At 44.9% G+C, this 16,602-nt stretch overlaps 1 protein-coding gene across 3 annotated transcripts; it reads right to left on the bottom strand.

Annotated features, from left to right (window-relative positions):
• Positions 1 to 535: 535 nt before the first annotated feature.
• LOC130490972 (keratin, type I cytoskeletal 19-like) lies at positions 536 to 14,735 on the bottom strand. 3 transcript variants are annotated; one of them, XM_056864795.1, is made up of 8 exons: positions 14,301 to 14,735; positions 11,283 to 11,365; positions 9,902 to 10,058; positions 8,090 to 8,251; positions 6,775 to 6,900; positions 3,062 to 3,282; positions 2,232 to 2,282; positions 536 to 620 (listed from the first exon to the last, which is right to left on the bottom strand). In XM_056864795.1, exons 1-8 carry the CDS (start codon positions 14,733 to 14,735, stop codon positions 536 to 538), a joined length of 1,320 nt encoding a protein of 439 aa, XP_056720773.1. The 3 variants fall into 3 exon arrangements, with proteins under 3 accessions (XP_056720773.1, XP_056720774.1, XP_056720772.1); XM_056864796.1 differs by lacking the exon at positions 2,232 to 2,282 and adding an exon at positions 2,289 to 2,330 and having other exon boundaries at positions 536 to 633; positions 3,066 to 3,282; XM_056864794.1 differs by lacking the exon at positions 2,232 to 2,282 and having other exon boundaries at positions 536 to 653.
• Between the last annotated feature and the right edge of the window lie 1,867 nt (positions 14,736 to 16,602).

The raw sequence follows: 16,602 nt of genomic DNA, 5'->3' as shown, positions 1-16,602 counted from the left end.
TAATCCTCAGAACACTATTCTGGGAGAAACCCCACTGATTAAAAAGGGACTTCTGAAAAGACCTGTTTAGGATTGGTCCCTCAACCATGTCAATAGACAGCAGGCTACTTCTGGTTAACATGTTTTGCAAAACTATGTTAAAATGTAGCTGTGGTATCCTGTTTTGGGAAAAGCCCAATGCTGCATAAGCCATTCTTACTTTACTCCTGGAGGCTGAGACTTTTTTTAATTTGGTAAAATATGTTTGCTTTATATAGGGAGATTATATGGAAATCTAAGGGAAATTATTCAGTGACTTATAGCTGTGAGGATAGATAATCTCAAGCAATTAGAGAGAGTGCTTTAACACAATGGTCCTCCATTCTACAATTATGAAACCCATTCATAAGCAAAGATAGAGGGAAGAAAGAAAACAGTATACTATTTCTTTATGAATAACATGATTCTCTTTGTAATTCAACTCTCTGTTTAACTCTGTTAGAAGCATAGAAATCAAGGGTGCTTATTTTCAATTAACACTTTGTTTCATTGCTGGCTACATCTTCTCTTCTCTCTCTCTGACTTGGGATGACACCACTTTTCCATCAACCATCTCTTCAACAACGGTTTTGATCTTCCGAATTTTATTCTTTTCTGGAAATAAAAATATATAGCTATTGAGTACGTCAGGCAATTAAGTGATATCACTGATGGACCAATGTAGTCCATCAAAATGGATACTAGTCAATGATCCAGGCTTTTATTGAGGGGGGGGGGAATGCAGCAAAGCTGGGTAAAACCTGGAAGAATGCCCGGTGATGTTTTGTGGCCCCCCTCCCCAAAAAACCCTTCTTCAATTGGGGGGGGGCATGGAACAAAGCCTCCATGTGGAAGTGACCTAAAGTGACTTCTTCCATTATATATGTGTGTTAAGTGCCAGCAAGTGGCTTCCGACTTATGATGACTATGAACTAATGTCCTCCAAAAACGTCCTATAGCCTTGCGAAGGTCTTGCACACTGAGGGCTGTGCCTTCCTTTATAGGGTCAATCCATCTCATGTTGGGTCTCCCTCTTTTCCTGCTGCCTCAACTTTTCTTAGCATTATTGTCTTTTCCAGTGACTCTTGTCTTCTCAGAATGTGACCAAAGCTCCTCGGAAATAATATACATTCCAGGTAGCATATTGTGGAATAAGCATGCATTTTACAGTATGCAGGTTGTTTTTCAGAGGCAAATGCATAGTTTGCCAGCTGGTTTTTAAAAAGTGACCCCACTGAGGTATATACCTCCCCAAACCTTGCCCTCCTCAGACTCCACCCTCAAAATCTCCAGGTATTTCCCAACCTGAAGCTGGCAACCCTAAGAATTTGAGGATTGCAGCTCCTTCCAGGAATATGAATACCCCTTCACCCAAATCAGTTATTTGTTCACTAAAGCTGCCGCACAACTTTCAAAAACTATTGTAATGCAATCAACTGCTGAAAAATGGACAAGCCTCTGGATTAAATCTTCTTTTTCACTGGAAAAGTTTGCTCTCAAAAAGAGGGCAGAGGCGTCTGCTCAGTCATACCTCTCTCAGCTGCTTCTCGTTTTGCAATCTCCAGTTCCAAAATAGCTCTGTATTAAAAAAAAAAAAAGTAAAATAGATTTCCCGTAAACACACAGTCCTGACTTTTAAGAAGTAGTTATTATGATTCTTGTCATTTCATCCAAGAAACTCCGGGCACCATTTTATTCTAACGTCCGGTCTGTGGTGTAGGCTACACAGAGTTCTTGCCCCAGATCACTCAGTGAGTAGGGAGTTGAAGCCAGGCCTTTATCCACATGGGGTTGCAAAACTGTGCTCCTGACAGAGCAGCAACAAGTGGTATGGCAGCAAGTGGGAACAGCACCCATACTTCCTGTCCCTGAGCCTTCGCTGCTGCTGCTAGGGTTGCCATGCAAACCTCCAGGTGGTGGTTGGAGATCTCCCACTATTACAACTGATCTCCAGGTGAAAAAAAATCAGTTCCCCTGGAGCAAATGGCCACTTTGGCAATTGGACTCTATGGCATTGAAGTCCCTCCTCTCTCCAAACCCCGCCCTCCTCAGACTCCACCCCCAAAATCTCCAGTTATTTCCCAACCCAGAGCTGGCAACCCTAGCTCTGGCCCCCTTAAACCTCTGCTCCCCTTTCCCCATTATTTCTTCAAAAGCCCCAATGTGTTGCAGGTTGTGCTAGGTCCTCCCCCAGTAGGGTTTCCAACTTCCAAGTGGTGGTTGAAGATCTCCTGGGATTACATATTCTCGAGGGGAACTGATATCTGTACTCTGGAGATCAGTTATAAAAGCGGGAAATCTCCAGATCCCACCTGCAAGTTGGCGACTCTATCCCTCACACACACCCCGCCCCAGTAACAGCCCAGATAACACGCTATTTTCACGATTTCCTCTCTGCCCTGGTCTGTGCTTCATAATGTTCCCTCAATGTCTCCTCTGTTTTCCAATATCCTTCCTACCAGATTGTGGCAGCTTGCCGGTGTGTTCAACTCCCCCCCCCCCCAATGGCTTTATTTCTTTTTCAAAATATGAAGGGTACAGAAGAAAGAGGGAGACAATAGGGGAGGTTCCAAAAAGCAAATCGTCCATGCCCAAACCTGGTCATCTCTAGTATTCACTAAAAAATAGCTACCCCTATTCATAGTCACATATTCTATAGCCTACTAAACTATCGTCAAAACGTCATGCTTTCTCTAAGTCTTAGAAATTGTTAGTTTTTGATAAATTACCTCAATTATAATGATCATCAATAATAAACGGTATATCTGAGTTCATATCTTCCCGCAGTTAACATATTTTACTCTTATTTGCCTAGACAGTTACTTATCTAATTATAAACATTGACTGGCCTTTGCATTCTTACTAGCTTACATCAGTCATTGGATACATTCTTTTATTAATATCTCTCATTAAAAGGTTGCCACTTTTGTTCGTATTCTTCGACCGATTTCCTTCTCAGAGGATAGGTTAGTTTCGACATTGCTGCATAATCTTCAAGATTATCCAGTGTGTTCAATTTAAGCCTCCTTGGACTGTCTCTTACCTGCTGTCCTCTCCTTCCAGCAAGCGGCGATAAGTGGCAATCTCTGCCTCTAGCTGGACCTTAATATCCAAGAGGCTGTTGTACTGGGAACTCTGCCGCTCCATGTCTTCCCGCAGCTGCAGCAGCTGGGCCTCCACATTCGCAATGGAGGCTTGTATTTGGGCCAGGTACACCCCATAACGTGCTTCAATCTCTGCCACGGCATTCTCCGCATTTGTTTTCTAGCAAAAGATATCAAACGTGAAGCTCAAGAGGGCTTTGTAAATTAAATTACCGTTTTGCCCAGATGTCTCGAACAACTCTGGTTTTACTCCTTCATTCATTCATTCATTCATTCATCATTCATTCATTCATTCATTCATTCATTCATTCATTCATTCATTCATTCATTCATACTCCTGGTGTTCAATGCCTTCTAACATTTGGTAGCAATTTGCTATAGGGCTGTTGATTCGGTTCGGCCCGAACTGAAAATCAGCCGAATTTCCCCTGATTCGGTGGTTTTTAGTTTGGGAGGAACCGAACTCAAAACTGGCGGGCAACCGGGGGGGCCGAATTCAGCGAGTTCGGGAGTTCGCGAATTCGGCAAATTCGGGGCCGTCAGTAAGCAGCATAACCGTCAGTAAGCAGCATTCTCCTCCCCCGGCCAATCGGTGGCCAAGCTGGGTCTTCTTCTGGCCAATCAGTCAGGATTGAGTACTGGAGGAATCAGCTGATGTGTGGCCCGGCCAGGGAGAGAGAGAGAGAGAGAGAGAGCGAAATCCTCGTGTGTGTGTGTGGGGGTGCTTGTGCACATTTGCTCCCTTCTGTGGCTGCAGGGGGCGTATTTTTTGGGGTACAGACACAAAACTTTCACTGGAGCTTCAGATGAAGCTTCTTAAGATACCCCCCAAGTTTTGTAAACATTGGGTCAGGGGGTCCCGAGATATGGGCTCCCCCTTTTTCTTTCCATGGCTGCAGGGGGCACATTTTTGGGGGTACAGACCCCAAACTTTCAGTGGAGCTTCAGATGAAGCTTCTTAAGATACCCCCCAAGTTTTGTAAACATTGGGTCAGGGGGTCTCGAGATATGGGCGCTCCCCCTTTTCCCTCCCCCCTTTTCCATTTATGTGGCTGCAGGGGGCGCTTTTTTGGGGATATAGCCCCCAAACTTTTAGCATAGCTTCAGACAATTATTCTTAAGATACTACCCAAGTTTTGTAAAGATGGGTTCAGTGGGGGCAGAAATATAGCCTCCCCCCCTTTTCTCTTTCCATGGCTGCAGGGGGCGCATTTTTGGGGGTGCAGATCCCAAACTTTGAGCGGAGTTTCAGACCAGTGTTGTTAAGATACCCCCCAAGTTTTGTGAACATTGGGTCAGGGAGTCCCGAGATATGGGCTTTCCCCTTTCCCCTTTCCCCTTTTCCCTATTGGGATGAATGGATCAGCGTATCCTGTGCATCTCCAGAGCAAAACGTTCCGTGCCTAATTGGAATCATCTTGGATTACAAGTCCTCTTCAGCCCCTCTTGATGGAACAGAAGACAGCCACAGTAAGACCCCTTTGGGGACTTTAATCTATAATTTTTCTCCTGTGTATGTGTGCGTGTGTGGGGGAAAGCAGAGTCTGTGTGTGTGTGGGGAGGGAGCAGTTTCTGTGGTTGGGGGGGGGGAAGCCAAAGGGGGCTTTCGTCGGTTCTGCCTGGGGTGTGTGTTCCCCCTCGAGTCTCTCACTCCCTTTTTTGAGGGGGGAGGTTTCAGTTGTGTGTTGCAAAGGTGTTGTTTAACAAGGTTGTGTTGTTTTGCAGTTGTTTTGCAAATTTCTCAGCTGTTGTCGGGGCTGGGAGCTTTGTGCGTGGGCGGCAAGCTCTGCTGAGAGATGCACATTAAGGGTGGGGGGGACCCCTTTCAGGGCCCATATTTCAGCCCCCCCTGACCCAATCTTTACAAAACTTGGGGAGTCTTTCAATAAATGTCCTTTGAAGCTCTGCCGAAAGTTTGGGACCTCTAACCCCAAAAATGCCCCCCCAGAGCCGCGGAAAGGCGCGATTGTGTTTTTAATGGCTTTATTCGGCCGAATTTTTTTCCAAACTTTGAATTCCCGCCGAATTGAACGGATCCGAAGTGGGGGAGTTCGGACTTCGGCATATCCCGAATCTAAACGGGCTGAATTTGGCCGAATCCGAACTATACCGAATTTTTTTTAATTCAACAGCCCTAATTTGCTACCCTTGACTGGCCTCCTCCTGAAAAGACAATTTACAGTCGGAACTCGGACTCTTTCACATTCTGATATGTACCTCTGGAGTAAGTAAGTATTCAGAATTGAAACAGGAGCTGGAAACATGTTTTGTAATGTGGGAGAAACAAGGCTCTTTTGAATGGGAATTGGGGTTTGCGGAAGAAGGTGAAACAGAAGCCCATACAAAATATTAAGTTGCACCAGAGCTATAGTTCCAGAACAGTAACACTTGAAACAAATATGTCATGCGGTGTGTGTGCAGATTGCTGAAGAAGTGGTGTGGGCTTACAGAACCTCAGTTATGGTTTTGGTGAGCTGAAATGGGTCTCTGGTTGCATAAAAGGGTTTGCCAGAACTTAAGATGCCCGGCCCTTTCAGTGATTTTTCTGGGATCATTGTTAAAGGACCAAGAAGCTTTTGATCCTTAAGGTAGTTTCTGATTGGCTAGTATCACCTAAGTGAATGGTACAGGAATCCTCATTTTAGTGGGCCAGCATGGGTTAAGAGCCGTGTTTGGAGCAGTGGACTCAAATCTGGAGAACCGGGTTTGATTCCCTACCCCTCCACATGAGCGGCGGAGGTGAATCTGGTGAACTGGATTTGTTTCCCCGCTCCTACACACGAAGCCAGCTGGGTTTCCTTGGGCAAGTTACAGCTCTTAGAGCTCTCTCAGCCCCACCTAACTCACAGGGTGTCTGTTGTGGGGAGGGGAAGGGAAAGGTGATTGTAAGCCGGTTTGATTCTTCCTTAAGTAGTAGAGAAAGTTGGCATATAAAAACTAACTCTTCTTCTTCTTCTATTTGCCCTTTGTTACATCAAAACATAACTAAATCCTGCTGGTTACAAACCATTCTGACATTGAATCCAGTATGTGATCCCTAACACTGTGGGAACTGAGAAGGAAAGAAATCATCTGTCCTCTTCTGTTGGTGTCTTCTGCAAGCAGTTGAAGGCTGTCTCACCACCACCACCCCCGGCCTGGCATTCCCTCTGTGATTCTTCCTTCCTCCCCAGTGTTTTAGCTGTTGTTTTTTATCTTTTGTACTTATTTTAAACTCTAGTTTTAACTTGTTTTAATGATGTATGTGTGTGTTGGTTTTAATGGCTTTTTAGGTGAAATTATAAAACTGGTATGTTTTGATTTGTTAGCTGGTTTAGTTGCCCTATGAGGACAGAAAGGTAAGGTAAAAATCTTGTTAATAAATAAATAAATGACTTGCCCAAAGTCACCCTGCTGGCTTAATGTGTTGGAGCGGGGAAACAAATCCAGTTTACCAGATTAGCCTCTGCTGCTCATGTGGAGGAGTGGGGAATCAAACCCGGTTCTCCAGATCAGAGTCCACCGCGCCAAACCACAGCTCTTAAACACTACACCATGTAGATGTGTACTGGGATACCTGTCCCCTCAGGGCACTTCTACAGATCAATGGGCAGTGTCCCAAATTATTATTTGTTCAAGAACAACTCTATTGGATTAGTTCAGGATGCTTTACCAAACCAAGCTGGGACTGGAGTTCAATCTCCAGGCCCTGGAGAATGCGTCGCCGATCTGTAATCTCATTTCTGTTGCTCTCAACTTGTTGGGAATTGGTGGTTATTTCCACATTCCATTCTTCAATCTGAAATGCAAAGAAGGAAAGGAATATTAAAATAAATAGAAATATTTTTCAAGGTCTGCGACATTTGCAGTGCAATCCCAGGCAGAGTTATTCCCGTCTAAACCTTTGGAAATCAGCAAGTTCAGACTGGAATAACTCAGCACAGAATTTCACTGTCAATCAGTTAATTGGTTAGATGAAAAATATTTTGATTAAAGCTGTCTCTGACTATTTGGGCAGTATGTTCTTAAATATAATATTTGTCAGGCCGACTCTCTTGGGTGGGAGTCTGGGACTGCCCCACCCTCCGGCATCCTTTGAAGGTGAGCCTTGGCCGATACTTCAGTGGGGTTCAGCTTCTCTCACAACCCTCTCCCTCCTGCCTCACATCTGTTCCCCAGCTCTGCGGGAGAGGTCTGGCTTGCCCTCCTCAGCTTTTCCAGGGCCAGCCTTTTAAAGGAGCCTCTGGGAGTGGTGCAGCCAGGACTCACCTAACACCCCTTGAGGTGTTGTGGGGCTCTGTGGGGTGTGCGGCACAGGTATAAATGGGCGCCTGGGCTGGGCCTCCTCCTCCTGGCACCTTGCCCTCTGCCAGCGCCTCAAAGGACTGCTTCCTCAGCCTGCACAATCTTAAGAAGGCCTGGGCTGCCGCTGTCCTCCACTGCAGAGCTGTCAGCGGGTGGGGCTCTGAACAGAGCTCCCCCTCTCTGCTGACCTAAGTAGCAAGTTCTGCTGGTCTCCCTGTGTTGCTGCTGCTCACCCGGCCTCCCTCCATCGCTCCTAGTCAGGGCTCAGGTCCTGGGGCTGCCCCAGCTGTCGAAAGACCCTGCTCCACCCACCTGGGAGTTGGTATGTGGTCATAGAAGAATCTCAGATTCAAGTTATTTATTGATGATAGCCAAAGGCTGTTGCAATAAAAGAACTTGGAAAACTGGACGGTTCAGGCTAAAAAAGAAACATTTGCAAAATATCGCCTACTGTGCAATATATATGCACCATCTGAAAAACAGCTTTGTGTTTTTCCTCGGATATATTGTTTTTGTTCATTTTTGAAATGATGCAGATCTAATCAGCTTTAGTAAACAAGCTGAGCAAGCATTTTTGGTGTAAAGTCTTTTTGGATGAGACCAGCTAGTTTGGCCCAGTGTACAAAGCTTTAGTTTCCGACTCTTGCTCGGCCATGATCATGAGTCATTATCACGCCCATCACCTGTTTTTCAAACCGTTGCTTAGCTTCTTGGCGGTGCTTATCTGCCATGGTTTCATATTGCTGACGCATATTGTCCATAATCTGCGCGAGGTCAATGCTTGGAGCGGCATCCACCTCCACTGTCACCGTGCCGCTCAGCTGCTGGCGCAATCTTGCCATTTCCTGCAAACAACAGTGCTGGTTATCAGCAGTCCACATCCAGCCACTTGGGCACTCCCATGCATAAGGTTGCCAGCCTCCAGGTACTAGCTGGAGATCTCCTGCTATTACAACTGATCTCCAGCTAATAGAAATAGATTTTCTCCAACTGGAGAAAATGGCCGCTTTGGCCATTGGACTCTATGGCGTTGAAGTCCCTCCCCTCTCCAAACCCTGCCCTCCTCAGGCTCCACCCCCAAAATCTATAGGTATTTCCCAGCCCAGAGCAGGCAACCCTACTCATGTGGCAGTTCAGTGGCCTGAGATACAAGTTGACAAAGGAGGCTGCCTCTTTGTGTCTGTTCAGCTACCACCGAGGAGAACCAACGGCTTACTAACTAGAGCTCGTGCCCTGCATTCTTTCCAAAATGTCATTGCCCTTGTGGCCTTCCAGAAAATGGACAGAAACTAAAGATTAGATTAATCTAGGGAAACCTAATCTGAATACTGTGTGCAGTTTATGAAGTCAATCATTTTTGCCAGTGTGGTTTTACTTGCTGCTAGACCCCAGCATCCTTTTGTTATTGCACAAATGCTTGAGGCCTGCCAGCATCCTAAGCAGCCTTTGGCCCATGAATGTTGGTACTGATATAAAGTTCGGCCTTCGTATTGATGAAGTGCAGGTATTGTTACATAGTGAATTCTCGCTGGCTTCTAAAAACAGAACCTTCTCAGAAAATGCCACATAATTGATCATCCCAATTGCATGTTTTTTAAAGTATGTGTCAGGACTCTGCTACAGACTATCAGGCCTGTGTTACTACGGAGAAGAAGTTTGGTAATTGCAGGCCGGAGGCTGGCGTCCTGTCAAGGCCAAGTGCTCAAGGCTATGTTCTCATGCTAGAAAGCCTGTTTATCGTGCTCCTCTGTTGTGTCTTGGATTTGAACTATTATCAGTGGGTACTAGGGTTTCACTATGGTTACACTTTGTCTTTCTTTGTGCCTAGAATGCTTTTATTTTGTATCCCACCTGCATAGATCTCAGTAGCTTCCTTGCCTGCGTGTGCTGCAGTTGACTTCTGAAATCTGTCTTTTTTCTCCTAATAAATTAGCATTGCTTAGGATTTACCTGCCTGAGCGTATTTGATTTTTGGGATGCTACAGATGGACGCCTGAGTTGACGTTATGCCTCTTTTCCCCCTGCATTTTCTAGATTCACGTTTAGCCAGAATCCATAAAATATGGGGGAAACGTGTGGAAATGCAAGAGTGAGGTGACCTCCGAGGGTTGGAAAATGCATGCATAATCAAAGCAAAGCCCCAAAGAAGTCGAGCCGACAAGATGCAAAAGGGCCAAATGCGTCAATTACAGTACATTGTAAGCTGTGGCTAACGGGGTGGGCAAATTACTATTTCAGGGAAAGGGAGACCAAGAGAATATGTTAAAAGCTCACACTCCCTCCACTGTGGGCCTGATCTGATCTCTCCCTCCTCCCAGCGGTTGCTTTCAACTTTAAAAAAAGTCAAAAGAGCAGCAACAACAAAACCACAGGAAATTCTCACAGACCTTGCACTAATTGTGCTGTGAAGTCTATGTTTTATGTCGCCAAATAGTCCACGGCTGGAGCTGAGAAAATTCATAGATCTCTGATGGTTCAATAGGTCACTTGCTCACCTCTTCATGGTTCTTCTTGAGGTAAGCCAGTTCTTCCTTCAGCCCTTCCACTTGGTGCTCCAAGTCAGCCTTTATCAAGGTCAAGTCATCAATTAGTCTCAGCAGCCCCGCTGTGTCATTTTCCACGCTTTGTCTGAGCCCCAGCTCAGTCTCATACCTGTTCAGTTTTTTATAAGATATATCAGGGTAGTTAGAATATGCTCAGTATTTGTAGCCTTTATGCACAGATCTGACCATAACCGACTTCTTAACCCAAAATTCCATTTTCCAGTAACTTTAGATAGCTTCTCACAAATAATTGTTATGGTGATTATTGTATGACAACTTGTCACAGGAGAGAATGTTTTACTTTGAATGCTGTGAGGGAGGAAGCAGTGGGGGGAAAGGGGAAGCTGGAAGGAAAAGCAGTGTGCCAGAAGGGTTGAGCACACCTTCCCCTTCACTCTTCTCCCTCCCTCCCTCCCTCCCTCCCTCCCTCCCTCCCTTCCTTCTTGCTTTCTTGCTTTCTTGCTTCCTTGCTTCCTTGCTTTCTTGCTTTCTTGCTTCCTTCCTTCCTTCCTTCCTTCCTTCCTTCCTTTCTCATTCTTATATCCCACTCTTCCCGCCAAAGCTCCAACTTAACCCCTGCTGAGGTTTTCTGAATTTTATTACATGACTTTGTGAGCAGTGTTGGTTCCACCCCATGCTGCCTCTGAATCTGTCAACTTTCTTGGATGTATTTTTTATCTCTTAAATGCTCAGATTTTTGAATGGGGGCATGGCTCAGCAGCAGAGCATCTGCTGTGGATTCATAGAGTTGGAAAAGGACCACACAGGCCATCTAGTCCAACCCCCTGCTTAATGCAAGATCAACCTAGAGCAGAGACACTGACAAGTGTTCATCCTGCTGCTGCTTGAAGACTGCCAGTGAGGGGGAGCTCACCACCACCTCCCTAGGCAGCTGATTCCACGACTGAATTACTCTTACTGTAAAAAAATTCCCTACCTAATATCCAGCTGGTAGCCTTCTGCCCATAATTTATACCCATTCTTGTGTGTCTTATCCTCTGCCGCCAACAGGAAGAGCTCCCTGCCCTCCTCTACGTGACAACCTTTCAGATACTTAAAGAAAGCAATCATGTTCCCCCTCAACCTCTTCCTCTCCAGACTGAAAAGACTGCATTCTTTGCATGCAGACATTCCCTGCTTTAATCTCTGGCATCTCCAGAATCAGGTAGGTAGTAGGTGATTTGAAAGGCCTCTGTCTGAGACTCTGGAGTAGACAACATTGACCTTGAAAGACCAAGGGTTTGAGTCAGTATAAAACAGGTTCATGCATATGTTTACTTTCACGTCAACTTTCTGTTAGTACTATTCATGTTTCTTTATTGTATGCACGTACTTTACTCGGAAATCATCGACAGCCAGCTTGGTGTTGTCAATCTGCAGGACGAGCTGGGTGTTATCTAGTCGTGCTGCAGCAATCTGAAAAACAGCAAGTGTGTACAGAAACCAGGAGGGGTAGTCACTGATCTGAAATCAGCAAGCCAGTTCAGAAAATGTCATCAGAAGGATTGCATAGGAGAAAGGTATTCAACTGCTTTACTATTTCAACAGTTATTGGTCAAAACAGTAACTTCTCAAGATTTGTCCAGGTGAGCAGCTTCCTGTGCTGCTGGTAGGGTTGCCAGGTCCCTCTTTGCCACCAGCGGGAGGTTTTTGGGGTGAGTCTGAGGAGGGCAGGGTTTGGGGAGGGGAGGGACTTCAATGGCATAGAGTCCAATGGCCAAAGCGGCCATTTTCTCCAGGTGAACTGATTTCTATTATCTGGAGGTCAACTGTAATAGCAAGAGGTCTCCGGGCCCCACCTGGAGGTTGGCAACCCTACAACTACTACCAAGGTTTGGGGCAGCAAAACTGCAGGGAAATGTGCCTTAGGGAAGTCCCATTGCTGCTGTACTGTATTGGAAACCCATACAAGCCTGACCCTGTGGTGGAACTACCTTAAACCAGGCATTTACTACTTGTGCAAAATCTATACTTGAATCAAGCTTAAAAAAAAAGTTTGAAATTACCATGAGTTTAGAAACAGATGAGAACTTTCACTCTCCACACCCTTTGTTTCAATAAATGGCACCTCCCTGTTATATATTTACCTCTAGATAGGTGCAGCTAAATGACAGCAATTGCCTTATTAAACACAAGATGGTGATAAGAAGGGTGAAAGAAATGACTGAAAAGGCCCACATAAAAAGCAATTTAGATTGGCTTTTTGGAATTTCATTACAAATTTCAGTTGTGTGTACATGAGCCGAAGCAAACTTTCCTTACCTGATATAGGAAATAGTAATAATAAACATAAACATCGTCATACCGTTAACATATTTTTATTTTATTTAAAATATTTATATGCTACCTCTCTAGAGACCTGTTTGAGGCAGCTCAGAAAGCAAAAACAATATACTAGGATGATAAAAACAGATGTAATGTTAAAAATACTAAAACAAGGTCCAAAACCAACATTTTTTGTGTGTGTGTGCCGTCAAGTCACAGATGACTTATGGCAACCCCATAGGGTTTTAAAGGCAAGAGATGTATGGAGGTGGTTTGCCATTGCCTGCTTCTGCATGGGCTGAGAGAGTTCTGAGAGAACTGTGACCGGCCCAAGGTTACCCAGAAGGCTTCATGTGCAGGAGTGGGGAATCGAACCCAGTTCTCCAGATTACAGTCTGCCGCTCTTAACCTCTTCACCACTCTGGCTCTCAAAGTCAACATTAAGTTGCCTGATATCCACATACAGCTCTCAGGCTAAACGGAACCATAAAAAAACAAATCCAAAATGTAGAAATGCACATGAGAATGTATGTCACGCTTTATAGAGCTTCATCTTTAAAAAGGTGGATCCCTGCCCTGTCATTTCTAGATGTCAACCTCTTTGACTACTGATTTTATTCTGGGTTTATACTTGTTTATGGGCCTAAGGTGATGGGTGGTCCGTGCCTGGATACCTCACTGTTGAGTCTGTGAGACTTCTCAGTGGCTGTTGATAGATAGCATAGAATGGCTTGAAAGCCTGGGCAGTGTGCCTGGGCTGGAGGTCCATAGGTTTAAATAATTTCTGTCTAATTGTGTTTAGGATGTAGTCACTGGGGAAGCTGATTTTGCACCATGGTTCTTCCTCGTGGCTTGGTGTTATTGCTGATGCTGTTTAACACGTCTACAGAGCTGCTGAGAGAGATCAGCCATGACGTTGGAGTTGGGTGTGATCACTGGCACCCAGCATTATAGTTCTTTATTTAATCATCTAGGAATGGCTACCTCCGTCATTCACTTGTGCCTGAAAACCATGATCAAGTGGTTGAGGTTAAACTAGCTGAAATTGTGCTGGTAGGTTTTATTTATTTATTTAGAAGAAGAAGAGGAGTAGGTTTTTATACCCCACTTTTCTCTACCTTTAAGGCAAGGCTGTCAAACATGTGGCCTGCGGGCCGGATCCGGCCCCTTGAGAGCTCTTATCCAGTCCACGAGCCAGCCAAGGCAGCCACCCCCAAGTCCCGATCTGGGCTGGTAAGGCATGGCCCGGCCCGGCCAAGTGACATTTACGTCATAGCCGTCCCTCGTAACAAATGAGTTCGACACCCCTGTTTTAAGGAGTCTCAAAGTGGCTTACAATCACCTCCCCTCCCCCTTCAACAACAGGCACTTTTTGAGGTAGGTGGAGCTAAGAGAGTTCTGAGAGAACTGTGACTAGACCAAGGCCACCGAGGAGGCTTCATGTGGATGAGTGGGGAATCAAACCTGGTTCTCCAGATTAGAGTCCATTGCTCTTAACCACTATACCACACCTTTCCCACTAAGACTCAAGGTGGATTGCAGAATATAAAACAATGCAATCAGACACAATCTGTATAACTAATAGCAATGTGTGACTGCCCCCCACCTTTGCAAATACGTAAATCCGCAGATCAGGGACACAGAGGCTAAATGGATTTTTCTGCAAACTTATGGGACTCCCCAGGTTTGCAGAAAACCCTGAAATGTGTAAATCCCCCCCATTAAAATTAAGAATCTAAAAAGTATTGTCTGCCCTCCTTCCTACATTAGTAATATATGATCAGAATACAGTTCATCAGTTTCAGGAAGGCCTTTTAAATGTGGCTGATGCTGGGAAATGGTGAACTGCAATTTTTTTAAAATGTTTGTCAAAACCTATGTGTTACTTCACACCAGAAAAGTCAATTTGTGATGGTTTCACAGTTTCACCATTGTAAGAATACTCCATGAGTTATTATTGGTCAGAGTTGAAAGGAAACATTCAGACAAACTGTGATATTCATAAAGACACAGTTGGCCGTTACAAATGTAATACAGTAATTTGTATGAACTCATACTGTTGCTTAGAAATTAAACAATACCTTACCTGGTTTTGGAGGTCTTCAATCGTTTTGTAATATGCGGTGTAGTCTTGTCTAGTGGCAGGGGAGGTGTTTTCATACCACTCCCGGATCCGCTTCTCAAGATGGGAGTTGCCGGTTTCTAAGGAGCGCACTTTTTCCAGGTACGAAGCTAAACGGTCATTCAAATTCTGCATGGTCACCTTCTCATTGCCAGCAAGAAGAAGGTCATTGGTGAAAGCGTTGGGTTGAAAACCACCGCCAAAGCTACCCCAAGAGCCACCACCATAGTTGACACCAGTGGAAATACGGGTTCCATAACCACCAGCTCCTCCATGGACACTGGGTGCTCGGTATTTTTTGATGGATGTTTGTCTGTAGATAGAACTGCCTAGGCTTGGTCCAGTGGGTTGGAGAGTGGAGCTTGTGCTCCTTAAGTAGTTATTGCTGGAGAAAGACATTGCTGATTTAAAAAAAAAATCAAATACCTAAGGCACTACCGATAGCACAGGGTTTTGCTTATTGCAGAGAATGTTCTATAGGGCAAACATCTTGGACCTTTATACTTTGGGTAAATAAAGGAGGCTTGGTAGGGTTAAACTCCACCTCTGACGATAAACTGTTAAAGTAGGGTTGGTCATTCCCCCATTTTGCCCCCGCCCAGTCACTTGACAGTAAAATATAATTTTATTCAACCAATAATTCAACTGTACTTTGGAACAAAGTCCTCAGGGGCCCAGTCTCTTTGTGGGTGTTTATAGCAGAGATCCAGGCTTTTGAATGATTTATTGCCCTACACCTGGCTTTATTGCCTGCCCCCTATCCTGGACAAATTAACAAACAGCAGGTGTCAATACATAAAGTGAGCTGGAAGCTGTCATTGTGTACAGAAAAAAGTAGCTTGAACGTGGTACGTTTGCCTGAACTCACCTTTAATTAGGCTCTTTATTTTCATGGAAATAGAGACCTCTGAATCAGTGATTTCTCCTTTTTTAGTAGCAAACAAATCTATAAATAGTAACAGACAGTAATTTTAGCAAAGGGAATGCAAGTCAGCCGTTCAGATCCATATGTAATCAAGCAGGAGGTTCATATGGTACAATAATACAATTCCCATGCTAGATGCTTGATATTGTTTAGGATGGCTTTGCTTCCAGAATAAGTTGACCCACAGTGTTCCTTCTTTACAAATCCCCCCATTTCCTTTTTCTTTGGGGCATTGGGAATTTGGGAACATGCCAAAGTCTTAAGACTTAAAACTAATGGGACTTTACTACATTCAGAGGGATTCTCAAGAGTACGTGTGTCTCTCTCTCTGTGTGTGCCATATAGTCACAGCTGACCCTGTAGGGTTTTCAAGGCAAGAGGCCTTCTTTCAAAAGTATATGCTCCCTAAAAAGTATGTGCAAATGGGCATCTGGTACCTTCGCACCCAGTGGAGGTGCATAAAGCACCTTGGTTCCTTTTGCCTGCTGTGTGGCTCCATCTGCCATTTTGTAAGAAAGTGTCCGTAATTATCCTCGAATGAATCTTCAGAAAGGAATAACCAAGACATATCTCCAGGCTGTTTTCAAACTGTTTAGGGATCAGTTCTTGCATACATGTTGGTCTTCCGTCCTATGGTGTTGTTCATGGTGTGTGCTTGGAGAGCCAGCATGGTGTAGTGGTTAAGAGCAGTGGTTTGGAGCGGTGGATTCTGATCTGGAGAACCAGGTTTGATTCCCCACTCCTCCACATGAGCGGCGGAGACTAATCTGGTGAACTGGATTTGTTTCCCCACTCCTACACACGAAGCCAGCTGGGTGAATTTGGGCTAGTCTCTCAGCCCCACCCACCCCACAGGGTGTCTGTTATGGGGAGGGGAAGGGAAGGCGATTGTAAGCCCATTTGAGTCTCCCTTAAGTGGTAGAGAAAGTCAGTATATAAAACCAACTCTTCTTCTTCTTCTTGCTCTGGAGAAGTTATTCCACATTCATCTGCAAATATTGCAATACAGTGTATCTCAGGAGAGCAGCAGAAAACATGAATACTTCCCTTGTTCATAGGCTGCCAACTTCCAGGTGGCACCTGGGTATCTCCTGCTATTACAGCTGAACTCCGGACAATAGAGATCAGGTCCCCTGGAGAAAATGGATGCTTTGGAGGGTGAATGTTATGGCATTATACCCTGCTGAAGTCTCTCCCCTCCCCAAACCGTGCCTTTCCCAGGCTCCATCCCCAATATTTCCAGGTATTTCTCAGCCCAAAGCTGGCAACCCTACTTTTTTCATCTGGGTATGCCTTGATTATAAGTAGTGTCAATATATTCCTTTCTGGTCAGTGTATTAC

The sequence above is a fragment of the Euleptes europaea genome, chromosome 18 (assembly GCF_029931775.1).
Source record: "Euleptes europaea isolate rEulEur1 chromosome 18, rEulEur1.hap1, whole genome shotgun sequence".
Classification (NCBI taxonomy): Eukaryota; Metazoa; Chordata; class Lepidosauria; order Squamata; family Sphaerodactylidae; genus Euleptes; species Euleptes europaea.
This window is presented reverse-complemented; position numbering and strand designations above follow the sequence as displayed.

Coding starts and splice junctions, on each gene's coding strand:
- LOC130490972 (XM_056864795.1), bottom strand. CDS start 14,735: ATGTCTTTCTCCAGCAATAACTACTTAAGGAGCACAAGCTCCACTCTC. Junction 3,283..6,774: donor TCCAGTCCCAGCTTGGTTTG/GTAAAGCATCCT, acceptor ATCTTTTGCTAG/AAAACAAATGCGGAGAATGC. Junction 2,283..3,061: donor CTGGAAGGAGAGGACAGCAG/GTAAGAGACAGT, acceptor TCCAGAGTACAG/ATATCAGTTCCCCTCGAGAA.